Source organism: Podarcis gaigeae (genome assembly GCF_964106915.1).
Source record: "Podarcis gaigeae genome assembly, chromosome: 8".
Lineage (NCBI taxonomy): Eukaryota > Metazoa > Chordata > Lepidosauria > Squamata > Lacertidae > Podarcis > Podarcis gaigeae.
This window is the reverse complement of record NC_139684.1, coordinates 11,378,679-11,406,569: the sequence shown is the minus strand read 5'-3', so window position 1 is coordinate 11,406,569 and position 27,891 is coordinate 11,378,679. Positions and strand designations below refer to the sequence as shown.

The window sequence follows — 27,891 nt, the reverse complement described above, 5'->3', positions numbered from 1 at the left end:
TTATCCCCCACCCATCTTGGAGAGCTGCGTTGCAAAATTTAGAGAAGTGCGAGCTTTGAAGGATAGCTGAGTTTGGCATTATTCTTTCAGAGCGTAAACTGCCCCTGCTTGGTCTATACAGTGGTACCTCGAGTTTAGTACTTAATTCGTTCTCGAGGTCCATTCTTAACCTGAAACTGTTCTTAACCTGAAGCACCACTTTAGCTAATGGGGCCTCCTGCTGCCGCGCTGCCGGAGCATGATTTCTGTTCTCATCCTGAAGCAAAGTTCTTAACCTGAGGTAATATTTCTGGGTTAGCGGAGTCTGTAACCTGAAGCGTATGTAACCTGAAGCATATGTAACCCAAGGTACCACTGTAGATTATTCGACCTCTCAGCCCCCCTCAAAAGGGTGCAGCACCCACAGATTAAAACCCAATGAATTACAACCAGCATGACTTCAGATTTGTGGGGGTTTTGCTGCAACCATGAGACCTACCAGCCTGAAAATGAAATGAAATGACAGAGTGTCCTGTAGAATCTGGGCGTGGGGTTTTTGTTTCCCATTCCAGAGCAGAACTTGAACTGGCCGTTCTTTCTTCGCACTTGCAGGCTGCATTCTTCATCTCAGCACCCCGGTTTGAAACTTGTTGGCATGGCGGGGGTGGAGAAGGAGACTTGTGTTGCTGTTGTGACCCAGTTGGGAGCCTGTGAGAATAGCCCTCCTGCAGATCCCGCAAGATCTACCAGTTGATTCTGATCTACTTTCTGCCCGCTCCTGAATTTGGACTTAGCAATTGCAGCCTGATACTTTTCTCATTAATATATCTATTTCTATAATTCAGGGGTCAGCATTTTTTTTCAGCAGGGGGCCAGTCCACCGTCCCTCAGACCTTGGGGGGGGGGGGAAATGAATGAATTCCTATGCCCCACAAATAATCCAGAGATGCATTTTAAATAAAAGCACACATTCTACTCATGTAAAAACACCAGGCAGGCCCCGCAAATAAGCCAGAGATGCATTTTAAAATAAAAGGACACATTCTACTCATGTAAAAACATGGTGATTTCCGGACCCTCCGTGGGCCAGATTTAGAAGGTGATTGGGCCAGATCCGGCCCCCAGACCTTTCTTTGCCTTCCCATGGTCTATATCATCTCTCTCTCTCTAAACTAAAAACTAAACTAAACTAAAACTGAAGCACATCCTTCTCCCTAAAAGCAAAAATGATCCCTCTCTCCAATATGGATGGCTTTAGAAGAGGATTGGTCAAATTCATGGAAGGGAGAGGGCAATTGCTGCAATGCTTTTGAATCGCAGTTCCTGGAAACTACAGGAGTGGAGAGAGCTCTTGTTCCTGGGTACCATTTCAGCAGCTGCTTGGCCACCTGAGGACAGGATCGTGGAGCCCCCATTGGCCAAATCCAACTAGCGCAGGAGTCTTCTTAAGTTAACTGGGATGCTAACGGAAGAGGGCTGTAAGCTCTTACGTCTAGCCAGTCCTTTCCCTTTCAAGGTGGCCTGGGTTAGGGATGCACAGAGACCTCCCCCCACCCCATGGCTGTAAGCCAAGCCCTCTCTTTGAGCATCAACACACATAACTCTGCCTCTTCTCTGCAGACTTCAGAAGAGGAGCTCTTCAGCACCACGGAGGAGAGCCCAGCATTCGTCGAATTCCTTGAATTCTTGGGCCAGAATGTCAAGTTGCAGGACTTCAAGGGGTGAGTAGAGTCGGCTCCTTTACGTCTGCCCCCCCCCCCAAGACCCAGCTGCATGCCAGGGAGGAGGGGCACAGTTCTTGTTTTTCACTCCTGAAAACACTCAAAGCTGTTGGCAGCACAGCCCTCGAACTGGTCTCAGGCCTGTGTCTTTCTGTGGGGTGCAGGTTTCGGGGGGGGCTCGACGTGACCCACGGGCAGACAGGGACAGAGTCGGTCTACTACAACTTCCGAAACAAGGAGATCATGTTCCATGTGTCCACCAAGCTGCCCTACACGGAGGGGGATACTCAGCAGGTAGGGACGTGGCTTCGATGGTGGAGGAAAGCACAGCCAGGAGGGCAGAGGAAAGGCGTAGCCGGCAGTGCACCGGTGGAAGCACCACCTTACGAGCTGCTGGAGCTCACAGCTTGCCTGGACTTGGTTGCCTCCTGGCCTGAAAACCCCTTTGTGTGTGTGTGTTTTTCCTCTCCCCCCACCTCCTGGGTGAGCAAAAGCGAGTGGGACTGAAACAATGACCCTCTCCTCTCCTCTCTCTCCTCCTGCTCATAGCTGCAGAGGAAACGGCACATCGGGAACGACATTGTGGCCATCATCTTCCAGGACGAGAACACGCCCTTCGTTCCGGACATGATTGCCTCCAACTTCCTGCACGCCTACATTGTGGTTCAGGCTGAGAATCCCTGTACGGAGAACACACTCTACAAGGTGGCTGGGCTTTTATCGGTGGAGTCAGTTATCTCCGGGTGCCAGAACCTGGAATGGTGATGGGTGGTTGGGGGGACTTTACTATTATTACCATTAGCATTATTGATTCAATGGATTACCCACCTTTCACCAGCAGGTACCGTATTTTTCGCTCTATAAGATGCTGCAGATCATAAGACGCACCTAGTTTTTGGAGGAGGAAAACAAGAAAAGAAAAAATATTCTGAATCCCAGAAGCCAGAACAGCAAGAATGATCTGGTTTCTGGGATAGCCTCTTGCTGTTCTGGCTTTTGGGATAGCCGCGCGAAGTCTCTCCCAGGCAGCGGGATGAAGGCTCCCCCTGCCTGGAAGAGGCTGCCCTCTGTCCCTTCTCCCACCTTCCGCAAAAGCCAGCCAAGAGCCGTGCACTCTTTAAAGGGAGCACGGCTCTTGGGGGCTTTTCTGGGAGGTGGGGGATAGCCAGGGATAGCTGCGTGAAGCCTCCCCACTGCCCTGCGGAGGCTTCGCGCGGCTAAGCCAGAAGCTAGAACAATGAGAGGGAACGCTGCGCAGCGCTCCCTCTCGCTGTTCTGTCTTCTGGGATAGCCACGCAGCTTGCATTCACTCCATAAGATGCACACACATTTCCCCTGACTTTTTAGGAGGGGAAAAGTGCGTCTTACAGAGCGAAAAATACAGTAATTGACAGCAATTAAAAACTGAAAACAGTTAAAGCAGGCTACAGTCGCAGAAAAAGGGTGGGCCCTATAAACACCCAGGGCTGTCAGAGGCCAGGGGAAAAGGGTGTGTTGTACAGTGAAGGTGTCCGGCGGACCTCTCTGGGGTGGGAGTTGCACAACTTAGGGGGTGCTGGCTTAGAGAAGGCTCTGTCTCAGGCCGCCACCACCCAAACTTCAGAGGGAGATGGAGCGACAAAGGGGGACCTTCCAATCCTACTAACCATTTTAGCTGTTTATAACGGTCTTTAAGATAAGCTATAAATGTTCCTCATTCCTTGTTAAAATTTTGGTATTCCTGATTTCTGACTCTTCCGGTCATTTTAGCCATTTTAGCACAATCCATCAGGTTCATCTGCCATTCTTCTCGGGTAGGGACTTTGTCTTCTTTCCATCTCTGGATAACTTCTAGGCAGCTTCTGAAGCTTCCTGCTTGCATCTCTCTCCCACCCACCTCTTTCTCTCCAGGTCTCTGTCACTGCCCGGGACGACGTGCCTTTCTTCGGACCTCCGTTGCCCAACCCGGCCGTTTTCCGAAAGGTGAGTTTTCCTACAGCCGACCAGCTGGGCTTCAAGGCTCCTTCCTCCTTCACCTCTAGGCTCCCCCGGTGTCAAGGAAAGTGAAGGAAATTGGGGGTACCTCCCTGTACCCTCTGTGAGCATCAGCTGCCACTGCCTGTGAATGAGGCACAACTGGGTCTCCAGACCTCCCACCACCACCACCACTGGCCAATCAAGCCTTGGAAGAGGAATCATATGCAGCCACGGCTAATGTACTGAGCATGGTGCATTCATGACAATACCCTCTTAAGTCTGAGATTGTAATTTAATTACCACATGCAAAATGACCCAGGTTAATTTTATCCAGGGTTAACAGGAGTTGCTTGCAACTTAATTTTTTTTATAAGATATTTATTAAAGTTTTACAAAAAAGAAAAAACAAACACATACATACATACAACAGAGAAAAACAAACAAACATAGAAATACATAAGAAAAAAGAGAAAATCCAATTTTTAACTTTATACTTATTTAACCCTGTTTCTTGACTTCCTCACACCTCCCTTTTTTGTGTTCCCATTTACCCAGTCAAATTCAGCAAATCCTTACCCTCTTTCAAATCTCATTATTAATTACATAGTTCAACCTATTATGTCTCCAGTCTTTCTTCTCTTTTAAATTCGTTCTTACCTATCCCTTATATCTTAATCTCTTATATCATATTGTTTAGATTTGACATAATATAACTCTGGTCTTGTGCCCTTTTTTAAATCATTTTTGCAAACTCTTTCTAACTTTGTCACTAATGCCATATTATTCTTATATCCAACATCACTTTAACATTCATAAATTTTGCAGTGTTTCTGCAAGTAGTCTTTAAACTTCTTCCAATCCTCTTCCACCGACTCTTCTCCCAGGTTTCGGATTCTGCCGGTCATTTCTGCCATCTCCATATAGTCTATTACTATATGCCATGGCATCTGCCATGCTTGCAACTTAAAACCTAGGCAGAGAGAGAGAGAGAGAGAGGTGTTATGTCTGAATCAGGCCAGAGTGTTTTTCCGCACAGTGTTTTCCAGTTTGGTATTTTCTATCTAGGGGATTAATTTAGGTTGGCTCTGGGTGGGATTCAAATGAGTTTTATTCTTCATGGAACAAGATTCTCCCCTGCTCTGGAGCACTGGAGAATTTCCAGTGCAGGTTTATGGGGTACACAGAGAGAAAAGAGGGAGGGGAAAGCCCTATTTGGGGGGGGGAGATTATTGGGTTGTTTTTGTTTTTATTATGTATTTTATGTTTTTATATTGTGATTTTATGTTGTAACCGCCCTGAGACCTGCAGGTGTAGGGTGGCATACACATTTAATAAATCATCACCATCATCAGCAGTGGGTCATCATTTGCCTTTACCTGTCGTCAGGGAAAGGGCTATGGGTTGGTTGCAGGAGTACTTCCTTTGCCTTTGCAGAAGGTCTATGGCATGGGTAGGCAAGCTAAGGCCCGGGGGCTGGATCCAGCCCAATCACCTTCTCAATCCGGCCCGTGGATGTTCTGGGAATCAGCGTGTTTTTATATGAGTAGAATGTGTCCTTTTATTTAAAATGCATCTCTGGCAGCCCTCTTTAGGGAAGCTTTTTTTTTGTGCTAAGTCTGGATGGACAATTGCCTTCCTACATGAAATTATTTTATTTATTTTTTAATATTTATTTATACAAGAAAAAAACACACACAAAAACACAAATACCAAATTACACAGAAATTACAAAAATAACCATAGACACATAATTTTCTTGGCAAACAATAAAACATCTATTGGTCTTAACACTAAAGACCCAACTTCCCGTCTATTCCATATTTCAAATTCATATTACTTATTGCCAATACACATTTTTTTCATAATTAAACTTATTCTCAATAAATCTAATTTCTTCTATCTACCTAGCAACTATTACTGAAGTTCCTTGAATCTAGCGAACTTCTAGGGAAGCTTTTAATGTTTAACAGACTACTGTGTTTTAATACTCTGTTGAAAGCTGCCCAGAGTGGCTGGGGAAACCCAGCCAGATGGGCGGGGTATAAATAATAAAGTATTATTATTATTATTATTATTATTAGTGGGGCATAGGAATTCGTTCATTTTTTTCCTTCAAAATATAGTCCGGCCCCCCACAAGGTCTGAGGGATGGTGGACTGGCCCTCCGCTGAAAAAGTTTGCTGACCCCTGATCTATGGGTTCAGTCAGGAATGGCGGGAGCTGCGTTCCATTTCCCATCTTCCCGTTTTCCTTGCTCAGGGCCCCGACTTCCAAGAATTCCTCCTGACGAAGCTGATCAACGCCGAGTACGCCTGCTACAAGGCGGAGAAGTTTGCCAAACTGGAGGTGAGGAGCTACTCAGCTGACAAGGGTTCCACTGCTTCTTGCCAACTTCCGGGTGGTGGTGGTGGTGGGGTATTGGGCTAGTCCAGACCTCCCCGCCCACCTCTCTTCCAAGCTTTCCCCGTCCCTCTCTCCAACCAGCCCTAAACCCCACCCCGCTTCCCTCCTGGCTGCAGGAGCGCACGCGAACAGCTCTGTTGGAGACCCTCTATGAGGAGCTACACCTCAACAGCCAGTCCATGATGGGCCTTGGGGGAGATGAGGACAAGATGGAGAACGGCAGCGGGAGCAGCGGGGGCTTCTTCGAGTCCTTCAAGGTGGGTGCGTGTGAGCAGGGGCCGTCCCTGAGGTAGATGCCTCAGGTGGTGGAATCCAAGGGGTGGCTCTCTGGGCCCCACCCCCCCAAAAAAAACCCAGAGAAGAAGTGGCTGCATCAACTTCTATGTCTGGCAAGATGCCACAGAGGTGTCTCCTCTAGAGAGATCTTGCCGGAAGCCGCAGCTAAATGAAGCTCAGCGGAGGTGGCAAGGGGTGTGTGCATGGCGCACGCACAGAGCAGCACTTTACCATGTTGCCCCAAGCTGTGAGACAGGATGCGTCACCCCCACCTGTGCGAGAGAGGTGTGGGGAGCAGGGGACGTCACTCAGGGTTGAGAGGCATCCCCCCAATGCCTTGTTTGAGGCACGAGGATTTATGCACATGGTCGCTGGCTTTCGTCGGCGGTTCCCAAACTTTTTGGGAGCCCCACTGCCCCTTGGTTCCATAAGTACATCCCTATAACCTTCTACCCCATCAGAAGCATCACGATAAAATCCAATACAGTCGTACCTCGGCTCCCAAACGCCTTGGGAGTCAAACATTTTGGCTCCCAAACAATTGAAAACCAGAAGTGAGCGTTCCGGTTTTTGAACGTTCTTTCAGAAGCCACACGTCCGATGGGGCTTCCGATTGGCTGCAGGAGCTTCCTGCAGCCAATCAGAAACTGTGTTTTGGAAGTCGAATGTTTCAGAAATCGAACGGCCTTCCGGAACAGATTCTGCTCGACTTCCGAGGTACGACTGTACAGTGATGGTTGATTGCATGTGTATTCCTAATCCAAGTATTTGATTTTATTAATTCAATGCAACCGATCACGTGGTTCCTGCCATACTAGATATTGCACAAGAAATATTTTTGCCCGTTCTTGCTAATGCAAACAAAAGGGCGAGAGAAATTCATGGCATGAAATTATTTCTAAATAAGCTGTAGAAGCTTTCCCCCGCCACAGATGTAAGACAACTACTCTGAAATAAAATCAATAGCTGTTACCAGTCTTCTCAACCCTCTGAATCCGTAACAGCATCTTTAGTTAAAGCCAGGGATGTCCCCTACCTGAAACTCTGTCGGGGACTCATCACAACCCTGAACTAGGTAGATCCAAGGAGGTTGGCACCATAAGAGGCAGCGTCCTCTTTACAGCTGCCTTTTTTGTTCACAACCATGAGGACTAGGAACTTGTCGCCTTTTTTGTAGGGGGAGGGGGGAAGGGCCACAACTCAGTGTCAGAACACCTGTTTTGCATGCAGAAGTCCCCAGGTTAACAATCCTCAAAGGTAGCATCTCCAAGTAGGGCTGCATCTAAAAACCCTGACTGGGAGCGGCCGCCGAGACCACATAACACCGGTCTTGAAAGGCCTACATTGGCTCCCAGTACATTTCCGAGCACAATTCAAAGTGTTGGTGCTGACCTTTAAAGCCCTAAACGGCCTCGTCCAGTATATCTGAAGGAGTGTCTCCACCCCCATCGTTCAGCCCGGACGCTGAGGTCCAGCGCCGAGGGCCTTCTGGTGGTTCCCTCACTGCGAGAAGCCAAGTTACAGGGAACCAGGCAGAGGGCCTTCTCGGTAGTGGCACCTTCCCTGTGGAACGCCCTACCACCAGATGTCAAAGAGAACAACAACTACCAGACTTTTAGAAGACATCTGAAGGCAGCCCTGTTTAGGGAAGCTTTTAATGTTTGATGTATCAAAGTATTTTAATATTTTTTTGGAAGCCGCCCAGAGTGGGGGAAGCCCAGCCAGATGGGCGGGGTATAAATAATAAATTATTATTATTATTATTATTATTATTATTATTATTATTATTATTATCCATTGCTGCCGGTCAGTGTAGACAATTGCTGAGCTACATGGGCTCTCCCTATAAAGCAGCTCTGTAGGCTGCAGCCTGCCTGTGTCTCGCTGAATTTCATCATAGGATCATAGCACTGCTGCTAAAGAATTACGAAGTTTCGGCGGGCAGGTGGGAATATCTGCGTCTGGGCAAAGGCCTCCCACTCCCCCAGCCCGACCCCTCTCACTTCCCTGCCCCATTGCCCAAGGGTTGTAGGGCCGGGAGCCTGGCTGCGAGGGTGAAGAGGGAGGGGCTCCGGTGACACAACATCCGTTTCCCCCCTTTGCAGCGGGTGATCCGCAGCCGCAGCCAGTCGATGGATGCCATGGGACTCAGCGGCAAGAGGCAGAACACCGTCTCCACCAGCCACAGCGGGAGTTTCGGCCACAACAACCCCGACATCGCCAAAGCCGCAGGCATAGTGAGTGCCCCCCCTCCCCAAATCCCCTGGTTTCCTCCCGAGTCCCTTGATTCCCCACCCCGCCCTTCCCCCCTCCCGCCACATCTCCTCCCTAGTAACGCCTGTCCCTTCTTGACCTAAACAAAAAAAAAATATTCCTTCCAGTAGCACCTTAAAGACCAACTAAGTTAGTTCTTGGTATGAGCTTTCGTGTGCATGCACACTTCTTCAGATACCCTTCTTGACCTAGCCGCTCTGAACGCCTCATTCCTCCCCCTCCTTATCTGTGCCCCCCCCCCGGTTAAAAGTCATTTCCCAGGTTGACCTTTCTGTCCCCTTGCTTCCTGCGCTGAGCTCCCTCGAAACGAGTTCATTAATAATCGGCCAGCTCCTCACTCATTCAGCAATGCATCACCACTTTGGGGAGTGAAATTGACTGGACCAGATTGCAAACAGGGTTTTCTCCCCACCCTTCCCCTCCCGGAAGTGAAATTGACTGGACCAGGAGCTCCTGGTTATCCGGTCCAGTCAATTTCATTCTTGAAGCGGGAGGACAGGGAGGAGTTGCCTATGATGTGGTCCAGTCAATTTCACATGTGTACACCCTTATTTGGGGACGCGGGTGGCGCTGTGGGTTAAACCACAGAGCCTAGGACTTGCCCATCAGAAGGTCGGCAGTTCGAATCCCCGCGACGGGGTGAGCTCCTGTTGCTCGGTCCCTGCTCCTGCCAACCTAGCAGTTCGAAAGCACATCAAAGTGCAAGTAGATAAATAGGTACCACTCTGGTGGGAAAGTAAACGGCATTTCTGTGTGCTGCTCTGGTTTGCCAGAAGCGGCTTAGTCATGCTGGCCACATGACCCAGAAGCTGTACGCCGGCTCCCTCGGCCAGTAAAGCGAGATGAGCACCACAACCCCAGAGTCGTCCATGACTGGACCTAACGGTCAGGGGTCCCTTTACCCTTTACACCCTTATTTGACCATTATGGACTTCTGTAATGGCCTTGGCTCAGTAGTAATTCTATCCCGGAGTCATAGAATCATAGAATGTAGAGTTGGAAAGGACCATGAGGGTCATCTAGTTCAACCCCTTGCAATGCAGGATTTTTTTGCCCACCGTGGGACTCGAACCCATGACCCCCAGATTAAGAGCCTTGTGCTCTGCCAACTGAGCTACCTGCTTTGTGTGCAGAAGGCCCCCAGGTTCAATCCCCTGCAAGCATCTTCAGGTAGGGCTGGGAATCTCAAACCCTAGAAAGCTGCTGCCAGTCAGAGCAGACAGTACTGAGCGAGGTGGACCCCAAAAGCCTGGCTTAGTACAAGGCAGTTTCCTACGCAAAGAGCAGCCATTAAGAAGGAAGGGGAAGGGGCAGATTAAATGTGCTTTTCCTCCAAGCCACCCTTGCAGTGAGATTTCCATCAATCCATTTGGCCCTCCCAAGCAGCCGGTTCTCATTGTGGCTGGCGGCAAAGTCATGGCCAAGAGCAGGCACACTTTGGGTGCGGTGCTTGCGAGTGGCCAGTAGGTGGCACCCGCACTCCAGAGCTGGGGCAAAGTTAAGAAATTAAAACAGCTGGGAGTCTCCAAGCAAGACCATGGTATTTCCATGCACCCCCCCACCACCACCACCAAAAATAAAATAAAAATGAGCAGGCGGGGGCGGCCTGTTCGGTTCTTATTTTAGTTCCAGGGACCTAAGGCTTGCACGTTCCGTTGCTCTGAGCCGATCGGCACGAGATAACCTTAGGCACACGCGGCCCCCGCCTCCCTTTCATGTACTTGCAATCGCTAACTCAAGTGCGTGTACCTCTGAAAGGGTGCAAAAGTCCAATTATTCCACCTCCCGTCTGGGCTGCAAGGACGTTAAGCTGCGGGGTGTGGGGTGGGCCTGGATCAATGTGGTCACCGCCACTTTCCTGCCCTAGCGCCAGAAGAGGTGGGTACAGGGGGAGGACACTTGGCACTTTCATCCTACAGTGCCCTGGTTAGGAGCAAGTGGGGGGGGTGTTTTGACCCTCCAGATGTTGCAGAGCTCCAACTCCCATCATCCCTTGCGGTGGCTCCTCTTCTGCTAGTAAAGTGTGGGTCTTACAGTGGCTCTGGGTGCCCCACTCCCGTCATATTGCAGTAGGGTTGGATGCAGGTGGCACCGTGGTCTAAACCACTGAGCCTCTTGGGCTTGCCGATCAGAAGGTCAGCGGTTCGAATCCCCACTAGGGAGTGAGCTCCCGTTGCTCGGTCCCTGCTCCTGCCAACCTAGCAGTTCGAAAGCTTGCCAAAGTGCAAGTAGATAAATAGGTACTGCTCCGACGGGAAGGTAAACAGCGTTTCCGTGTGCTGCTCTGGTTCGCCAGAAGTGGCTTGGTCATGCTGGCCACATGACCTGGAAGCTGTACGCCGGCTCCCTCGGCCAATAAAGCGAGATGAACATTGCAACCCCAGAGTCGTCTGCGACTAGACTTAATGGTCAGGGGTCCCTTTACCTTTACCTGGACTCTTATTCTTCTTCTTTGGCGATCCCTCATAGCTGGGTAAGATTGTCTTCCATAAACACAGTTTTAACAGTGAGTCCATAAGTGACTGTGGAGGCCAGTTCTGGATCCACACGTCCTTCCACAGTGGGGACCTAGGTTTCCAGGCGTGAGTTGATCACGGTGAGGGTTTGCCAAGCGTGCCTTCCTCTTAGCACGTTTCTCCTTTGCGTCCTGAGTTCGAGCATCTTCAAAGCCCATGACACCTTTGGTAAAGGCTGTTCTCCCATTGGAGCACTCGCAGGCCAGTGTTTTCCCAGTTGTCGGTGTTTATACTACATGTTTTTTAGATTTGCCTTGAGAGAGTCTTTAAACTCCTCAACTCTACAATCTTATGATTTATGACCTCTGGCCAGGGGCCATGTTGTTTGGAGCTCATGGGAGTTGGAAGTCCAACCTGGAGGGCCAAATTTTCCCCACCCGTCGACTAGACTGTTACTTGCCTTCACTGCCCAGACCAATTTCCATCACAGCTCTGCCTTCCTCTCATGTAGAGATGGAGAATCTCTGGCTTTTCAGCTGAGCTTTGACTCCCCAGCTGGTGGCAGGGGCTGATGCGAGATGTACCGTATTTTTCACTCTATAAGATGCACTTTTCCCCCTTCAAAAATTAAGGGGAAATGTGTGTGCGTATTATGGAGCGAATGCAGGCTCCAGGGGCTTCAGGGGGCTTCAGCGAAAGCAACGCAAAGCCTCCAGAGTGCGAGGGGAGCTCTCCTTCTGCACTTCGGAGTCTTCGCGTTGCTATCGCTGAAGCCACCTGAAGCCCCCGAAGCACTGCAGGAGTTCCTGCGGCGCTCCGGGGGCTTCAGGCAGCTATCCGCAAGCCTTGGGAGCGCAGCAGGAGTTCCCGCTGCGCTCCGAAGGCTTGCAGCTAGCCGTCTGAAGCCTGGAGAGTGAGAGGGGCCGGTGCACACCAATCCCTCTTGCTCTCCAGGCTTCGCTTCACTGGAGAGGCGCTGCACAGTTTTCCCTCTCTGCGCAGTGCCCCTTCAGCGAAGCGGGAGGAGAAATGGAAGGGGCTCCATTTCTCCTGCCACTTCACTGAAGGGGTGCTGAGCAGAGAGGGGGAGATTTTTTTTTCCCCTGTTCTCCCCCTCCTATGGTCCGGTGCTTCCTATAGAGCGAAAAATACGATACCGGTAGTTCAGGAGCCTCTGGGGGGCCTGAGATTCCCGGCCATTTTTTCCTAGTGGTTGGGGTGGGTGGGTAGCCCAGCTTAGCAGCGGACTGGAGTCCCACGGAGGCACCGCGAACAAGGGTGCTGGGGTCAGGCAGAAGGGTGGCTGGGCACAGATCAGGATGAGGAGCTTGGCGTATGGGGCGGGGAAAAGGGGTCCCTGCTGCCCTATTCCAGACAATACCCACAGCTGCTCCCCATTGCAGACCGCGGGCAAAATCCAGCCAACACCCCCCCCCCCAAATTGCTATTCATACCCCAAACTGACCTGCTGTGACCCAACACGGGGTTCCCCCCAAATTGCAGCATTTTGCTCCCTGCTTTCTCCCTGCGCCATGGCCGATTCCATGCCCACCCCCTCCACCCGGGACCCCGGCATAGCTGTCAACTTTTCCCTTTTCTTGCGAGGAATCCTATTTGGAATAAGGGAATTTCCCTTTTAAAAAAGGGAAAAGTTGACAGCTATGGACCCCGGCCTACCTTTGAGCTTTAGCCCATTGTTATGATGACCTGGCCACCATTTTGTTTTGCATGACCTCTCTTTCTTTCTTTCTTTCTTTCTTTCTTTCTCTTTCTCTCTCATTCCTTTGTTCCCCCTCCCTTTCCTCTCCCTGTCCTTTTTTTTTCTGCGCTCTCTCTGCCCGCTTACCACAGTCATTGCTTGTCCCTGGAAAAACGCCAACTAGGTACGGACGACGAGGCAGCGCCATAGGCATAGGAACCATAGAAGAGGTGGCTAGTTTTTTTCTCTCTCTCTCTCGGTGTCTCTCTCACTGCCTCTTGCCCTGTGGCTGCCCCCTACCCCCCTCCTGCATGCTGGAGGGGCACACCCCACCCCTGGTACTCCCCATCATCTCTCTAGACCTCCAGTGGGGGGCTGGGGTGCAGGAGGGAACACCCAGGTTAATAATTCTCGCTCCCTCCTGCAAAAGTATTTTGGTGAAACCGAAAGCTTGCTCACTACTGGGTAGCCTTTCATTCGGTCCTAATAATTTTACTTATGTTTCAATCAGCTTTTTTTTTGGGGGGGGGGAGAGCAATTAACAACGATTTCTCAAAACAGGATGACAGTACTAAGGTTGTATTGTTATTGTTGTTGTTGTTGCCATAATTATCCCGCCCTCCTTCTGAAACAGATAAGGGGAACCTTCTCGGGAGGGCCTTCTCGGTAGTGGCGCCCGCCCTGTGGAACGCCCTCCCACCGGATGTCAAGGAAATAAACAGCTATCAGACTTTTAGAAGACATCTGAAGGCAACCCTGTATCGGGAATTCTTTTATGTTTTGCCATTTTTTATGTGCTGTAAGCCGCCCAGAGTGTTATATTATTATTATTATTATTATTATTATTATTATTATTATTATTATTATTATTTGTTGCTGAACTACAGTTCCCATAGTGATTGCCTACCTTCTATAGCAATGAAGGGAGCTTCTCTGTAGGAACCCAGTCTCCCAAGTTTTTCTTGTTAAAAATACCGTATTTTTTGCTCTATACGACTCACTTTTTCCCTCCTAAAAAGTAAGGGGAAATGTGTGTGCGTCTTATGGAGCGAATGCAGGCTGCACAGCTATCCCAGAAGCCAGAACAGCAAGAGGGATTGCTGCTTTCACTGCGCAGTGATCCCTCTTGCTGTTCTGGCTTCTGAGATTCAGAATATTTCTTTTCTTGTTTTCCTCCTCCAAAAACTAGGTGCGTCTTATGGTCTGGTGCGTCTTATAGAGCGAAAAATACGGTAAATAACTGAATAAAAGGATTGTGTTAGATGATGGTGGCGTGAGGAGGATGCCAGCCCCACAGAGCACACCTTGCCATGCTTTTCCATTCACTCGAGCCACATCCTGCCTGACCCTCACCCTTCCTCTTTCCCACAACTAGGGAGTTCCCCGTTATAAAAGGAGGCACTCTGCTGCACACAGTCAAAGTGAAGTCTGGATCCGTCTTGCATGACTCCCTGTTTCCCCAGCTCAAAAGTGTCACGGAGGGTGCTATAACATTTGTAGCTGCCTTTGCAGATCCTTCTCTGTATATTCTGCGCCAAGCTTTACCCATATGCCTTTACTCAAGGATGTTGGGTTGCAGGGACTAACCTTCATTGGCCCCGGACTGGCTGAAGCAGACAGAGACAGCCATCTACATTGCAGCCTTAAACAGGCTAAAACTACAGTGGTACCTTGGTTCTCAAACTTCATCCGTTCCGGAAGTCCGTTCCAAAACCAAAGCGTTCCAAAACCGAGGCACGCTTTCCCATAGAAAGTAATGCAAAATGGATTAATCCATTCCAGACTTTTAAAAACAATCCCTAAAGCAGCCATTTAACATGAATTTTACTATCTAACGAGACCATTGATCCATAAAATGAAAGCAATAATCAATGTACAGTGGTACCTCGGGTTACAGACGCTTCAGGTTACAGACTCTGCTAACCCAGAAATAGTAAGAAATAGTACTTCAGGTTAAGAACTTTACCTCAGGATGAGAACAGAAATTGTGTGGCGGCAACGGGAGGCCCTATTAGCTAAAGTTGTACCTCAGGTTAAGAACAGTTTCAGGTTAAGAACGGACCTCCAGAACAAATTAAGTTCTTAATCCGAGGTACCACTGTACTGTACTATAAAATAAATAAGACAGTATTGTAGATGATTAAAATTTAATTTTTTAATTTTTTTTACCTACACTGATGATACTTATTGTTTGAATGGGGGGCTTTTATCCATTTCCACAGTCACACAATCAATCGATCAGTAGCTGAACTGGGTTCTACATAGTCACAAAAACAAATGAACCGAAAAAGCCTCAGAAACGAAAATACAAAATAAATAGCAAGAACAAAAGCGCCAAACTTAATCCGTTCCGGAAGTCCGTTTGACTTCCGAAATGTTTGAAAACCAAGGCGCAGCTTCTGATTGGTGCAGGCGCCCCGAAAAATGTTCATAAACCGGGACACTTACTTCCAGGTTTTCGGCATTTGAGAACCAAGGCGTTTGAGAACCAAGGTACCACTGTAGTTCCCGTGGCTCCCACGCCAGGGAGCCATGGGAACGGTAGTTCTGGGAGAATACCATTTTGGGATCCCTGCTGGAAAACATGGTGGTAGTTATCCCTACCTATGACTCTAGCATAGAAACACCTGCAAAGGCATGTGACGGTGGCACCCTCCTGCCCACAAGCTCCTACCATACCTTCGTTTCCACGGCAGCCATTTTGTGGTGGCCAACCCGGTCCCAGTCGCTTGCCCTTTTTGCACCCTTTTCTGCCAGCGCCCTGCTTCCCTCCTTTTACGAGCGCATTGCCAACTTTCTCTTTCTCTCTGCCTGATGGGCTTGCCTCTCTTCCAGTCCCTGATAGTCCCTGGAAAGAGCCCGACACGGAAGAAATCGGGGCCCTTCAGCTCCCGGCGGAGCAGCGCCATCGGGATTGAGAACATCCAGGAGGTGCAGGAGAAAAGGTGGGGCGCGGGGGGGGCAAGTGAGGTTTAAGGGATGGAGGTGGGCAGTTTTGCTGCTGCTTCTATTTTACTAACAGGTTCTTCTCGTCTTGTCATTTTCTGAACTGTTTTTCAATCTAAACCTTGAGATTTATTTTTTGTTTGTCCTAAAGTTCATCCAGGTTGCACTTTCCAAAGCAATACAAGAACCGCAACACAAAACCTACTTTTAAAATTTAGTTGAGATTCCTGCATTGAAGGGGGTTGGACTAGATGACCCTCCAAGTCCCTTCCAGCTCTGCAAATCTATGAAATCCGCAATTCTCCACATTTCGCAGGGCAGTTCTCCAGCCACGTAATGTGTACATATATATTCTGCATACCATTGCGTTAGGAGACGTCCCTTTGCAAAAATGTGTATATTGGGCACAATTGTGTACAAATGTGTGTATTTTAGGAGAAATTCACACTAACTGCTGTGCCAACTTTTAAATGACCGCTGAAAGCTTTCCTATTGTATACAGGCAATTAAGAATACCGTGGAACCTCGGTTTTCGAACGTAATCCATTCCAGAAGACTCTTCCGAGTTCCGAAACGTTTGAAAACCGAGGCACAAGGGGAAGTCTGCAAATTCAATAGAAAAAAAATGGAAAAACACGCAGCGGATGCTGTTCAACTTCCGAGGCGCGTTCGAAAATGGAAGCAATTATTTCTGGGTTTTCCAGCTTCCGAAATGTTCTGAAAACCGGGGTTCCACTGTACATCCTTCCACAATATTTAAATTATGCCTTTTAAAAACCTTTTTAATACTTTTTTTTATTGCACAGTTTTGCGATTTACTGCTGTAATTTGCTACGGTGCTTTTTAATGATGTAGCTGTATTTAAATATTTTTTTATTTTTTAAAACCGCACAACTTTTCGAAATAATAAAAATTCCCAAATGTGGAGAACTGAGTTTAAGAGTGGAAAAAAAAAGAGAAATCGAGGAGGGGTCCCAAAATTGACAGTGACTGTTTGCCTACTGCTAACTCCAGCAATGCTCCCACCAGCGCCCCACCCCCCAGCATCACATGATCGTGGCAACCAAGCCCTCCTCCCCACTCCCAAATTCTTTTGACTTGACCAGCAAAGCCAGCTGTATGTGCCCCGCAGGGAAAGCCCCACCGGGACCCAGAAGACTCCGGACAGCGGCCATGTATCTCAGGAACCCAAGTCTGAGAACTCATCCAATCAGAGCTCTCCAGAGATGCCCACCACCAAGAACAGGTTGGCAAATGTCTATTGGCATAAAGTTGGCTTGTTGGGGACGAAAGGAGAGGAGCGTTTCTCCTGTGCTTGGGTCTTAGTGGGGGCTTCCAGTCAGGGCATCTGGTTGGCCACTGAGAGAACAGGATGCTAGACTAGGTGGGCCATTGGCCTGACCCAGACAGAAGGCTGTCCTGCTGTTCTTCGGTTCTTCATGCAGTGGGACGCAGGTGGCGCTGTGGTCTAAACCACGGAGCCTCTTGGACTTGCTGATCGGAAGGTCGGCGGTTCGAATCCCCGTGACAGGGTGAGCTCCCATTGCTCTATCCCAGCTCCTGCCAACCTAGCAGTTCAAAAGCACGCTAGTGCAAGGAGATACCGTATTTTTCACTCTATCAGATGCACTTTTCCCCTCCTAAAAAGTAAGGGGGAATGTGTGTGCGTCTTATGGAGCGAGTGCAGGTGGGAGGCTCTGCTCAGTGCTCCATTTAAAGAGCCGTGTGGAGCGTGTGTGTGGCTCTTGGGGGCTTTTCCCTAAGAGCCACACACACACTCCATGCACTCTTTAAAGGGAGTGCAGCTCTTGGGGGAGCCTTAGCCGCATGCAGTCTCTCCCCAGCAGGGGATGAAGGCTCCCCTTGCCTGGGAGAGGCTGCGCGTGGCTATCCCATAAGCCAGGACAGCCAGCGGGATCTAGGTGCGTCTTATGGTCTGGTGCATCTTATAGAGCGAGAAATACGGTAAATAGGTACCACTGTGGCAGGAAGGTAAATGGCGTTTCCGTGCTCTCTGGTTTCCGTCGCAGTGTCCCGTTGCGCCACAAGCGGTCTAGTCCTGCTGGCCACATGACCCGGAAAGGTGTCTGTGGACAAACGCCGGCTCCCTCGGCCTGATAGCCAGATGTGCGCCACAACCTCATAGTAATGCAGTGGTACCACTGTGGGGGGGGGGAATTATGCACAGTCAACTCCTGAATCAGATTGCCTTGGCAGATCATGACAGATCACTGTCTTAGTTCTCGATGGGCCTTCTTTCTCTCTCTCCTTGCAGACCAGATCCTGTAGCCCCCAAACCAGACGCCCTGCGCGATTTCTCACGTTCCTCCTCCAGCGCTAGCAGCTTCGGCAGTGTGGCAGAAGAGCAGGAGGGGGGCCACGACGAAGACACTGGCATGGTAAGAGGGTCTCGACAGGCCAGAGCTCAGCACATGCAGGGAAGCTGCGATGGCGCTCCCAACTGTTAAGGCTCAACAAAGCCCCGCTGCCCCTCCGGCTCATGAGGAAACCCTCCTTGGAGCCCAAAGAGGATGTCCTCTTCAGATTCTGGGGTGGGTCTCCTCGCAAGCCACTAGGACTCTCCAGGGGGGTCCCCAGCTCCAGGTTCCACTTCATAAATGCAGAGTTGTTTGGTTTTAAGTTCTGTGTGCTTGTAAGGTTGTCAGTAAGCACTTGATTTACTGTACCTGCCAGAATACAAGCCGCACTTTTTTTCCAAATTCCAACCGTGAAAAGTTAAAAGGGCGGCTTAAATCCGCGACCTTACGAAAATGGGCTTTTACGATATCGCTGCTGAAACAGACAAGCGGTAAAACGGAACCAAAAAAATTGTTTTATTGGCGATTTGCGAGCTTGAGACCGTTCATTTGTCATTTACGGGTGTGAGTAGCTGAGGAATTGTAGCAACTGAACAGCGATTTTAGCGATTGTAGGGTAACTTTTGCGGGCTTGCGAGATCAAAGGCTTAAATTGGCTCGGAGTTACAATTCTACCAACTGCAGCGATTTTCAGCCTGTAACCCAATTTTAAGGGAGGGGCTTATATTCGGGTATTGTCTCCCCCCACCCTTGAATTCTAAAGGTGCGGCTTATTTGCAAGTGCGGCTTATATTTGGACCAATAGGGTATATTGTTTATTAAGAATAGTGCAGTAATTTCCCTTCTGTCTCCAGTCAAAGCAGCCACTACGAAGAAATTATCTTAACACTCTAGACTGAGGTATACCCTGTGGATGGGAAATTAATAACATTTTTCAAGTCTGTTTTGCTGCCATGTGGATAACCGCAGACAAGGCTTAACATCTGTTCATACATTGGTCCTGGAAGACAACACTTTGCGATGGGTAATTGTTTTAAACGTTCGTAATAAATGAATAAAAAAGTAAGAACTGAGATCGCAGGGAAATGGACTGGAGAACACACAAGTAGTGAGAGTTCTGTTACGTCAAGGATGTTTGCAGAATACAGTGGTACCTCGCAAGACGAAATTAATTCGTTCTGCAAGTTTTTTCGTCTTGCGAATTTTTCGTCTTGCGAAGCACGGATTCCAACCCAAAATCCAAAACCCCCCCAAAAAGTTATAAAAGTTTAACTTACCAAATGGCTGCAAAAGAAGTTTTGGAAAAGCTTCAAAAATCACCAAAGTCTTCAAAAACCTCAAAAAAGGTTCAAAAAAGGCAACAAACTTGCAAGACGTTTTCGTCTTGCAAAGCAAGCCCATAGGGAAATTCGTCTTGCGAAGCAACTCAAAAAACGAAAAACTCTTTCGTCTTGCGAGTTTTTCGTCTTACGAGGCATTCGTCTTGCGAGGTACCACTGTAAATGCCATCGCCCTGCTTCCCTCCTTTTACGAGCGCATTGCTTTCCCTCTCTCTCTCACATGCCAAGGAAAAGGCCGACATTAGCTACCCAACCCCTTCTCCCCCACCCACCAACACTGTCTTCCTTTTTGTGTCCACCCCCCCCCCAGGAGAGCCAGTCCTCATCAGGCACCCCCCACAAGCGGGACTCCTTTATCTACAGTACCTGGCTGGATGACAGCCTCAGCAACACCAGCGGGGGCAGCTCACCAGGTACCGGATTCCACTTTAACACCCCTCTCCGTTCTGCCCTGTGCAGTCCTTGCCTTGTCCACTGCAACACCCCTGCGAGGTGGGCCATCCGACCCCCATTTTGCATGTGTCAATCAGCGTTAATCACCACTTAATTATCTCTGTCGACAGAGTCTCGACAGAGACGACTAACCAGCTGTGTTGCCTCCCCGGAAGTCCTTAGTGCTCATATCTCCTAATATACACATTTTTGGCAAGCTAAATTTTTGGCCCAACCCTTCCTCTCAGCCTAGCCTACCTCACAGGATTACTGTGCGGATTAACTGAGCTTTTTCTCCAAGGTGGGATATAAGTGCAATAAATAAAACAAATAAATGAAATTTATGTTCGATGCTAGTCCCACTCAAAGGAGACCCACTGAAAGTGATGGATGTGGCTGACTTTGATTCATTAATTTCAAGGTGTCTGCACCGAGTAGGACTTATTTGAATGAACTTCCATATGATACATTCATTAGTGTCTGTATATTGATGCCCATTTTCCCCAATATATCTTGATTTATTCTTTGCATTCATGTCTCACCTTTCCCTCCCCTCCCCACAAAGGAGCTCTTTATTTAATCCCTACAACGACCCTGTGGTGTAGGTTAGGCTGAGAGGCAATGGCTGGCCCCCAAGGCCACTGAGTGAGCTTCAGGGCTGTGTGGGGAATTTGAACCCTGGTCCTTCATTACACTGGCTCTTTGGACACATCGTCTGGCTGGAGAGCTGAATTTGGAGAAGAGCAAAACCCAGAGAATAGCTGTGTTTTCCTTTCACGCATTGCTGAATTAGGTAGGCCCGTTCTTAAAATGCAAACCAGACCGAATTTCTCCACTGCTCCCATCCGGGTTTAATTAATCAAGGCTAACGAAAAGGAAGCCTACAGGTCCCTCTGTGTGTTATACGTTACCACCAGATGTTCACAGGTCCTGATGCTGTTGTGCTTGCCTCTCCCTTCTTCCCATCTGTTCTTCCTCTCCCCTAAGGCACGGAGCTCATTGGCCTGCGTCATTGCGCTTCCTTTCCCAGGGCTGGGGGGAGATGTTCTGCTCAAGAATCAAAGAATCTTTTGCCTGCCTCTTGCTCTCCTCTTTGCCTCTTATTCTAAGGTTGCCAGATTTTTTTTCAAAGAATCCAGGGACACTTTTTTTAAAAAAAAAAAAAAAGAGGGGAAAATATTTTTTAAAAACACATTTTAAAAAACAAGTATTATCTTCTCTTCTGTGGTCTCCTCTGTCTCATGGCCTTCCTCTGGGCCTCAGCCTGTTCCCTTGAAGCTCTAGCTGCCATGGAGTAGGCTCTGGTTGGGCCTGGGCTCAGCCACGTGTCCTTGCCCTCCCGCTGCTCTCCTACCTCTCCTTCTCAGCAGCAGCAGCAGTGCGGCAATGTCAGGGCTCCCCTCTTTTTCCTCCTTCCTCTTTCTCTCTTTCTTCTCCTTCTCCTCCTCTCCTCCTTCTCTCTGCATCAGTTCCAGGGGTTTTACTGGCCCCAGAGCACCGCTGGGCAGGTAGCCAGGCACTCTCGCTACCAGCTCGGTTTGGGTTGCGGGGGGGGGTCAGCGGTTCCCCCAGTTGACGCACCAGGTGTCCCCGGTTCCTCCTTGGCAGCGGCAGTCTCAGCAGCCCGGAGCCAGCCTGGTAGCGTAGTTGGCTCTGGCTGGCTTCAGGAGCTGTTCGCTGCCGTGGCGCCCGCCATTTTGCCTTGCTGGAAGTTCCCGTATGATGTGTCTTGAGCCATCGAACCAATCACACAACATTCATTCCCTACTAATAAATCTGCAACACTTAAAATATAAATCCGGGGACATTAAATGAAATCCGGGGACAGATTTTGTCCGGGGACAGATTTGTAAATCCGGGGACTGTTCCCAGGAAACAGGGACATCTGGTCACCATATCTTATTCTGGAGGATCAATGTCAACTGACCTTGCTGGTTTTGGTCTGCTGTAACACTTTAAGGCAGAGATGCTTCTGAATACCCATAGCTGGAAACCGCAGGAGGAGAGAGTTGCTCCTGCACTCGGGTCCTCTGTGCGGACTTCCGGTAGGGCAGAAGTCTTCAACCTTTTTTAGTCCACAGCTCCCTTGACCAACTACATCCTATCTGTGGCACCCCAGTGGGGCTCAGGAGCCCAGTTAGGTCACACCTTGCCTCCCGAGCTGCCAGCCTCTTGCCTTTTTTTCAAACACCTTCCCTTGTGGAGTGTTCCCTAGGCCTCCTCTCCTTTCCCCTCTCCTGGGAGTCCTCCAGGCAACAGCTGCAGCCACCCCAGGTCTCTGAGCCACCTCAGCTCCTGCCAGCCAGCTCTTCTCTCTCTTTGGCTATCCCTCGTAGCCGAGTAAGATTGTCTTCCTTAAACACGGATTTAACAGTGAGTGCGTAAGTGACTTTCTGGATCCACACATCCTTCCACAGTGGGGACATGGGTTTCCAGGTGGGGTTTGCCAAGTGTGCCTTCCTCTTAGCACGTTTCTCCCTTTCATCCTGAGTTCAAGCGTTTTCAATAGTGGCGTAGCGTGGGTTGTCAGCACCCAGGGCAAGGCAAGTAATTTGTGCCCCCTAACCCGTGGATTTTAGTAGGGGCAGAGAGCTGCGATTGCGAGCGTGCCCCCCCCCCCGATGTTGTGCCCGGTGCGGCCGGCCCCCCCTGCACCCCCCACGCTATGCCACTGGTTTTCAAAGCCCATGACACCTTTGGTAAAGGCTGTTCTCTAATTGAAGCACTCACAGGCCAGTGTTTCCCAGTTGTCGGTGTTTATCCTACATTTTTAAAAGATTCTTCTTGGGAGAATCTTTAAACCTCTTTTGTTGACCACCAGCGTTACGCTTTCCATTTTTAAGTTCGGAATAGAGCAGTTGCTTTGGAAGACGATAATCAATCATCCGTACAACATGACCAGTCCAACGAAGTTGATGCTGAAGAATCATTGCTTCGACCCCTGGCCACCCCCAGAGGGACCATTTGCCTGCGGAGCTTGAAGCCGGGGCTGCTGCAACAAGTAGCTGTGCAAGCCTTTGGGAGGCAGAGATGCAAGAGGGCACCTGAGGAGGGAGGGAAGGAAAGAGGGCAGAGGCCAGTGTTGCCCATGTTATCCCTGACCATCATTCAAGGCAAGCAACATGGCACACTGGTTAAAAATCACTGCCGCAGGGGAATTCAGTTGGCCACTGTGAGAGCATGGTGGGTCCCTATTTAGTCTCTTCCTGGTAAAGGCTATACTTAAGTTGTTATTTCCTCCCCTGTCCCATTCTCCATCTTTCTAGGCCCTTCTCGCTCTCCGCAGCCAGACCCCAGGAAATCTACGGACCCCTCTTGTCCAGAAATAAAAATCCAGCTGGAACAGTCCGAGCGGCAACCTCCCCACCTGGTGAGTGTGTGTTCCACAAACCCAGTCTTCCAGTTGCAGGGCAGAGGCCTGCGAGTGTCTGAAGCTGGGATATGGGAGGAGGCGAATAGGAGGCAGTGGCATAAGGTGGGGATGTGGATTATTTTGCTGTGGGTGCATTAGGAAAAGGACACCCTTCTGGTGTCTGTGGGACAGGGGCTGATCTTGCAGATGAAAGCGGCGGCTGACACATACAATCAACCAACACAAAGTTAAACTACGGAACTCCCTCCCACTGCATGCAGTGCTGGCCATCAACCTGAATAGCTTTAAAACAGGGTCAGACAAATTCAAGAGCTATCGGTGGCTGCCAGCCACAATGGATCTGCCCCCACTCTCGGCGGCAGCAGCAGTGCTTCTGGATCCTGGTTGCTGAAAACCACAGGAGGGGAGAGTGTTGCTCTTGCACCTGAATCCCGCTTGCTGGTATTGCATAACGGGCAACTGTTCAACCACTGTAGGAACAGGATTCTGGACTAGTTGGACTATTAGCCTGATACAGCAGCCGGGCTTTTTTATGTCCTTATGGAACCTCCGGGTTCAGAGGCAGTCTGTCTAGATTTCTAGCTTCTTAGGGGTATTTGGCCACTGTGGCAACAGGATGCCGGACCAAATGGACCGTTGGCCTGATCCAGCTGGACAGTTCATATGTTCTTAAGCAAGAATTGATACAGCCACTTGTACCCATGGAAAAGTGTGTCATTGGGCAGAAGGCACGAGGATTAGGGCAGTCTGGGAGGAGGTCATGGGGCTCTGCCACTGAGGCTTCCCCCTTGCACAAGCTGATCCGTTCTGTGGTTTCCCTCGACTCCCCTTGCACGTGGCCTTAATGTTCTCTTCCTTTCTGTGTGTCCCCCGCAGAGCTGCTAGCCCTCCCTGCCCAGCCTCCGTGGATGCCTCTCCCCACAAGGTCAGACTCTCTTTCGCGTCTCGGGGTTCACCCTGGCTCCCAGTGCAGTGAGCAAGCCAGCAGGCTTTGGGCAAGTCTTCCCGGCCCCTCTCCGAGCAAGACCTATATTGCTTCAAGTCGTCAAAGGAGAAGGAGGGCTGCTTCCTCCCTTCCACTTCTTGCCTTGGTGGGGCTGGCATTTCCTGCCCCAAAGAACCCTGCCCCTCCACAGGGGCACCCCATAAACACCCAGCCCCTTCCTTTGTGCCACCCTCTTGTGATGACCATGCGCACGTAAGGCATGTTCTCGAACTTAACCCTTTTCCCCCTTCATGTTTCCTATCCCAAAATAACTCCAAATAGCTCATTGGTTTTTAAGCAGAGGTTGGACAGCCACCTGCCAGGCATTTTTAGCTGTGATCACTGCATGGCGGGGGGGCAGACTAGATGTCCCTTGGAGCCTCTTCCAGATCTACAGCCCAGGGATTCTATTACCCTATTCCTTGTGGTCTCCACCCCTCCGCTCCCTTCTCCACGATTAACCCCCAATCTTCCAGCCCCATTCCCCATCCTGAAAAGGTGAGGATGCCTTTAGGAGGACAAATACAGTGGACGCTTGGGTTGCGAGCATGATCTTTGTGGGATGCACATTCGCAACCCGCAGCGTTCGCAACCCGTGTCTGAGCATGCGCAGGTTGCGATTCGGCGCTTCTGCGCATGCGCAAAGTGCGATTTAGCACTTCTGTGCATGCACGACTGCCGAAACCCGGAAGTAACCCGTTCCGGTACTTCCAGGTTTTGGTGCATCCGCAACCCCCCCAAAAAAGGCAGCCTGAAGCAGCTGTAACCCGAGGTATGACTGTACTGCATTTCCCATCTTTCCCAAACTGACTTCCTCCTCTTCCTCATCCGCCCTTCCCCTACAGCACACGGCGAAGAAGCACAAGCTGAGGGAATTGCGGAAGGCCCCCATCTTCGTCACGGCACAAGACTACTGCCCGGCCAGCAAAGCTGACCTGCCCAAGCCGCCATCTTAAGCAAGCAGCTGCCTCCCCCACCTCTCCTTCCGGTCTCTTTTGGCAGGGCAGCAAGGTATGCTGGGACTGGCCAGGCCTTGAGAAGAGGCTCTCGAGGTCCCTGCCTAATCCCCGTCCCTTCCATGAGCTGTGCTCGACACCCCCCATCTCACCCCATTATTAGCTCTGGCCCTCCGCGGACGACGTCTCGCAGCCTTCAGTGATGTCTGCCAGGCCCAACTGTGAAGCCAAGATGAGGACATGGCGCCCTTTGAATCAAAACATGGACAATCACCCAACCACATCCAGATCTCCCCGGCCCTTTTCTGCGGTGGAGATATCTGTTTCGCTTGTCTCTAGAAGCAAGGGGCCGCAGGGTGGCTCTGCGGCTCTCGCATCGCCATCAGACTACCTTGGGAGAGGGAAACCAGCGTAGAAAACGAACCAAGAGCTCAGCAGTCTGGGTGCTTCGAGGGCACCTAAGAGAGAGGAGAGCTCTGGATCGGGAGCTTGGAGAGAAAAACGAAACCTTGGGAAGATTCTCCAGCATTTCTGCACACCGGGGGAGCGGAACCGGAGACCCTGTCCCGGAAGCGCTGCGGCTGTGGAGTCTTAAGCCGTTTTGTGGTTCGCTAGAGGCTGGGACAGATCAACCACTCCTTTCTCCGTTTGTATAACAGCCATGCTCCCTGTTCCTGTGTATATATCCTGCCATCAGCTGCTATCAGAAGTGGCACTGTGAATCCCGCCCCCCCCCCCTTTCTCTACAGCATAGCCTTGCTGCTGTGCTCATCCACACAGTCCGAAATCCTTTCTTTCCTAGTGGCACATCTGGCAATAACGGGAGCCAGGGCAGAATCGGAGGCGGCTTCTGGGTAACTTTGCAGAAGGGTTCCCAAATATACGAACCCCCAAGACGGGGTGGATTGGCAGGGTTTGGGGGAACCCTCGTCCTCCCAGGCAACACGTGACTCTCTCTCTTTCTCTCTTGTTTTTTCTCGAAGTTTATCCCAAAGAATAATTGACAATTGACTCTTTATTTTTTGTTGCCGTGGGACAGCTGACGTCCAAGGCACTTAGAAGAACAGCCAGTGAACTGCTTCTGTCCCATTTATCTCTCTTTTTGGTGGGGGAGCAGCAGCCCGTTCCACAATAACACCCTCCTCTTTGCATGCTGCGTGTGGTCTCTTCATCAAGAAAAACCAGATAGAGCCAGACAGAGATTGCCCTAAAGAAAGGGGGGAAAGTCAGGATACGGGATAGGGGTTGCATCGCCATATTCCCTAACGGGAGTTTATTGTTCCCTCCAAACTACGGCCAGTCTGCATCCATGCTTTACAGTTTTTCAGGGTGGGAGTGGGGATGCATTGTTCCCTTGCAACCCCCTTTGCTGGCTCTCTTCTCCTGAATCTGCCAATGTGCAGGACCAGAGAAGAACATGTGCCCGGATCCCAAAGTACTTAATTTCAACCCGCCTTCTTGTGACTAGATAAATCCTGTGAACGTCTGGGCCCATCTGTGTCACGTGTGTGTGTGTGTGTGTGTGTGTGTGTGTGTCCCCCTCCCTCCCATCCTGCCGTCCTCTGTTTTTGTTACTTTATTTTTTAAAGATGCACAAAAATCCATGAATTAATGTTCAGGAACTAAGATTTCCTTTTCTCTCTCTCTCTCTCTCTCTCTCTCTCTCTCTCTCTCTCTCTCTCTTAATTTTTAAGCTCCGAGGTTGTGTTGGTGTTTCCAGTGACATATGTATAAAAAAAAAAGACAAAAATGAGAAATCTATTTATCGCTATTGTAAGAAGACTCTATTTGTAAAATGCTTTTTAAGATATACAGGCTGTAAAATAAAACAAGAAATCCATGCATTTCAATCGCTGACAGAGCTGGTCAGGCCTTGTGCTTAGTGTGTGTTTGTGGGGAGAGGGCAGGTGTGGGGAGGGAAACCTACTTATTTATTTTATTTCACCAAAAAAATAATGTGCCGTTTGTTAGTAAAAAAAATTTTTTTAAAAAAAAGTCCTCAAAGTGGTTAACAAAAAAAGAATAAAACCTATGAAATTATCAGTTAAAGACAAGAATTTTAAAGTAGAATTGAAATCATCGACAAGCTAAGAAAAATATTAAAACACATGCCAACATTCTACAGTGTGTTTGCCTAAGCAAAATTGTTTTTAGCCGACCCTAAAAGCATAGCAAAGGCGCTTGCCTAATGTCAATAGTCAGGGAGTTCCAAAGTGAGGCTGCTGCCACACTAAAAGATTGGTTCCTTACAAAGCCAGAATGGGCATTTCGTGGCAGCTGTAATAGGGCTTGTTCTGCACTTCCAAAGGGTTTTGCTGGGTTTCCACAAAGAGAGCTTTGTCGCTACGAACCAAAAGCCCCGCTTAGTCAAGCAGCCACCTCTAGAAGTCCAAGGGTGGTTGCCATCCCCTGTGGTTTGGCTTTTGGGGATGATGATGATGATTATTATTATTATTACCCCACCCATTTGGCTGGGTTTCCCCAGCCACTCTGTGAGGCTCCCAACAGAATATTAAAAACAGAATAAAACACCAAACATTAAAAACTTCCCTAACCAGGGCTGCCTTCAGGTGTCTTCTAAAAGTCAGATAGTTGTTTATTTCCTTGACATCTGATGGGAGGGCATTCCACAGGGCGGGTGCCACTACCAAGAAGGCCCTCTGCCTGGTTCCCTGTAATCTCACTTTTTCTTCTCACAGGGAGGGAACTGCCAGAAGGCCCTCGGAGCTGGACCTCAGTGTCTGGGCTGAACGATGGGGGTGGAGACGCTCCTTCAG

The 27,891-nt window shown here is 49.6% G+C and overlaps 1 protein-coding gene across 5 annotated transcripts in view; it reads left to right on the top strand.

Annotated features, from left to right (window-relative positions):
- RAP1GAP (RAP1 GTPase activating protein) overlaps positions 1-26,975 on the top strand; it is a 107,586-nt gene extending 80,611 nt beyond the window's left edge. For 3 of the 5 annotated variants that reach the window (XM_083750201.1, XM_083750199.1, XM_083750200.1), the window contains 14 exons: positions 1,600-1,700; positions 1,865-1,994; positions 2,250-2,405; positions 3,591-3,662; positions 5,916-6,002; positions 6,176-6,316; positions 8,441-8,572; positions 15,600-15,709; positions 16,843-16,956; positions 17,986-18,109; positions 19,679-19,781; positions 23,067-23,170; positions 24,050-24,098; positions 25,004-26,975. In XM_083750201.1, coding sequence (XP_083606327.1) covers positions 1,600-1,700; positions 1,865-1,994; positions 2,250-2,405; positions 3,591-3,662; positions 5,916-6,002; positions 6,176-6,316; positions 8,441-8,572; positions 15,600-15,709; positions 16,843-16,956; positions 17,986-18,109; positions 19,679-19,781; positions 23,067-23,170; positions 24,050-24,058 — 1,383 coding nt within the window. In that variant the 3' untranslated portion in view covers positions 24,059-24,098; positions 25,004-26,975. Of the gene's footprint in view, positions 1-1,599; positions 1,701-1,864; positions 1,995-2,249; positions 2,406-3,590; positions 3,663-5,915; positions 6,003-6,175; positions 6,317-8,440; positions 8,573-12,916; positions 12,995-15,599; positions 15,710-16,842; positions 16,957-17,985; positions 18,110-19,678; positions 19,782-23,066; positions 23,171-24,049; positions 24,099-25,003 lie in introns of all 5 variants that reach the window. The other 2 variants (XM_083750198.1, XM_083750202.1) reach the window with 2 other exon arrangements.
- The last annotated feature ends 916 nt before the right edge of the window (positions 26,976-27,891 follow it).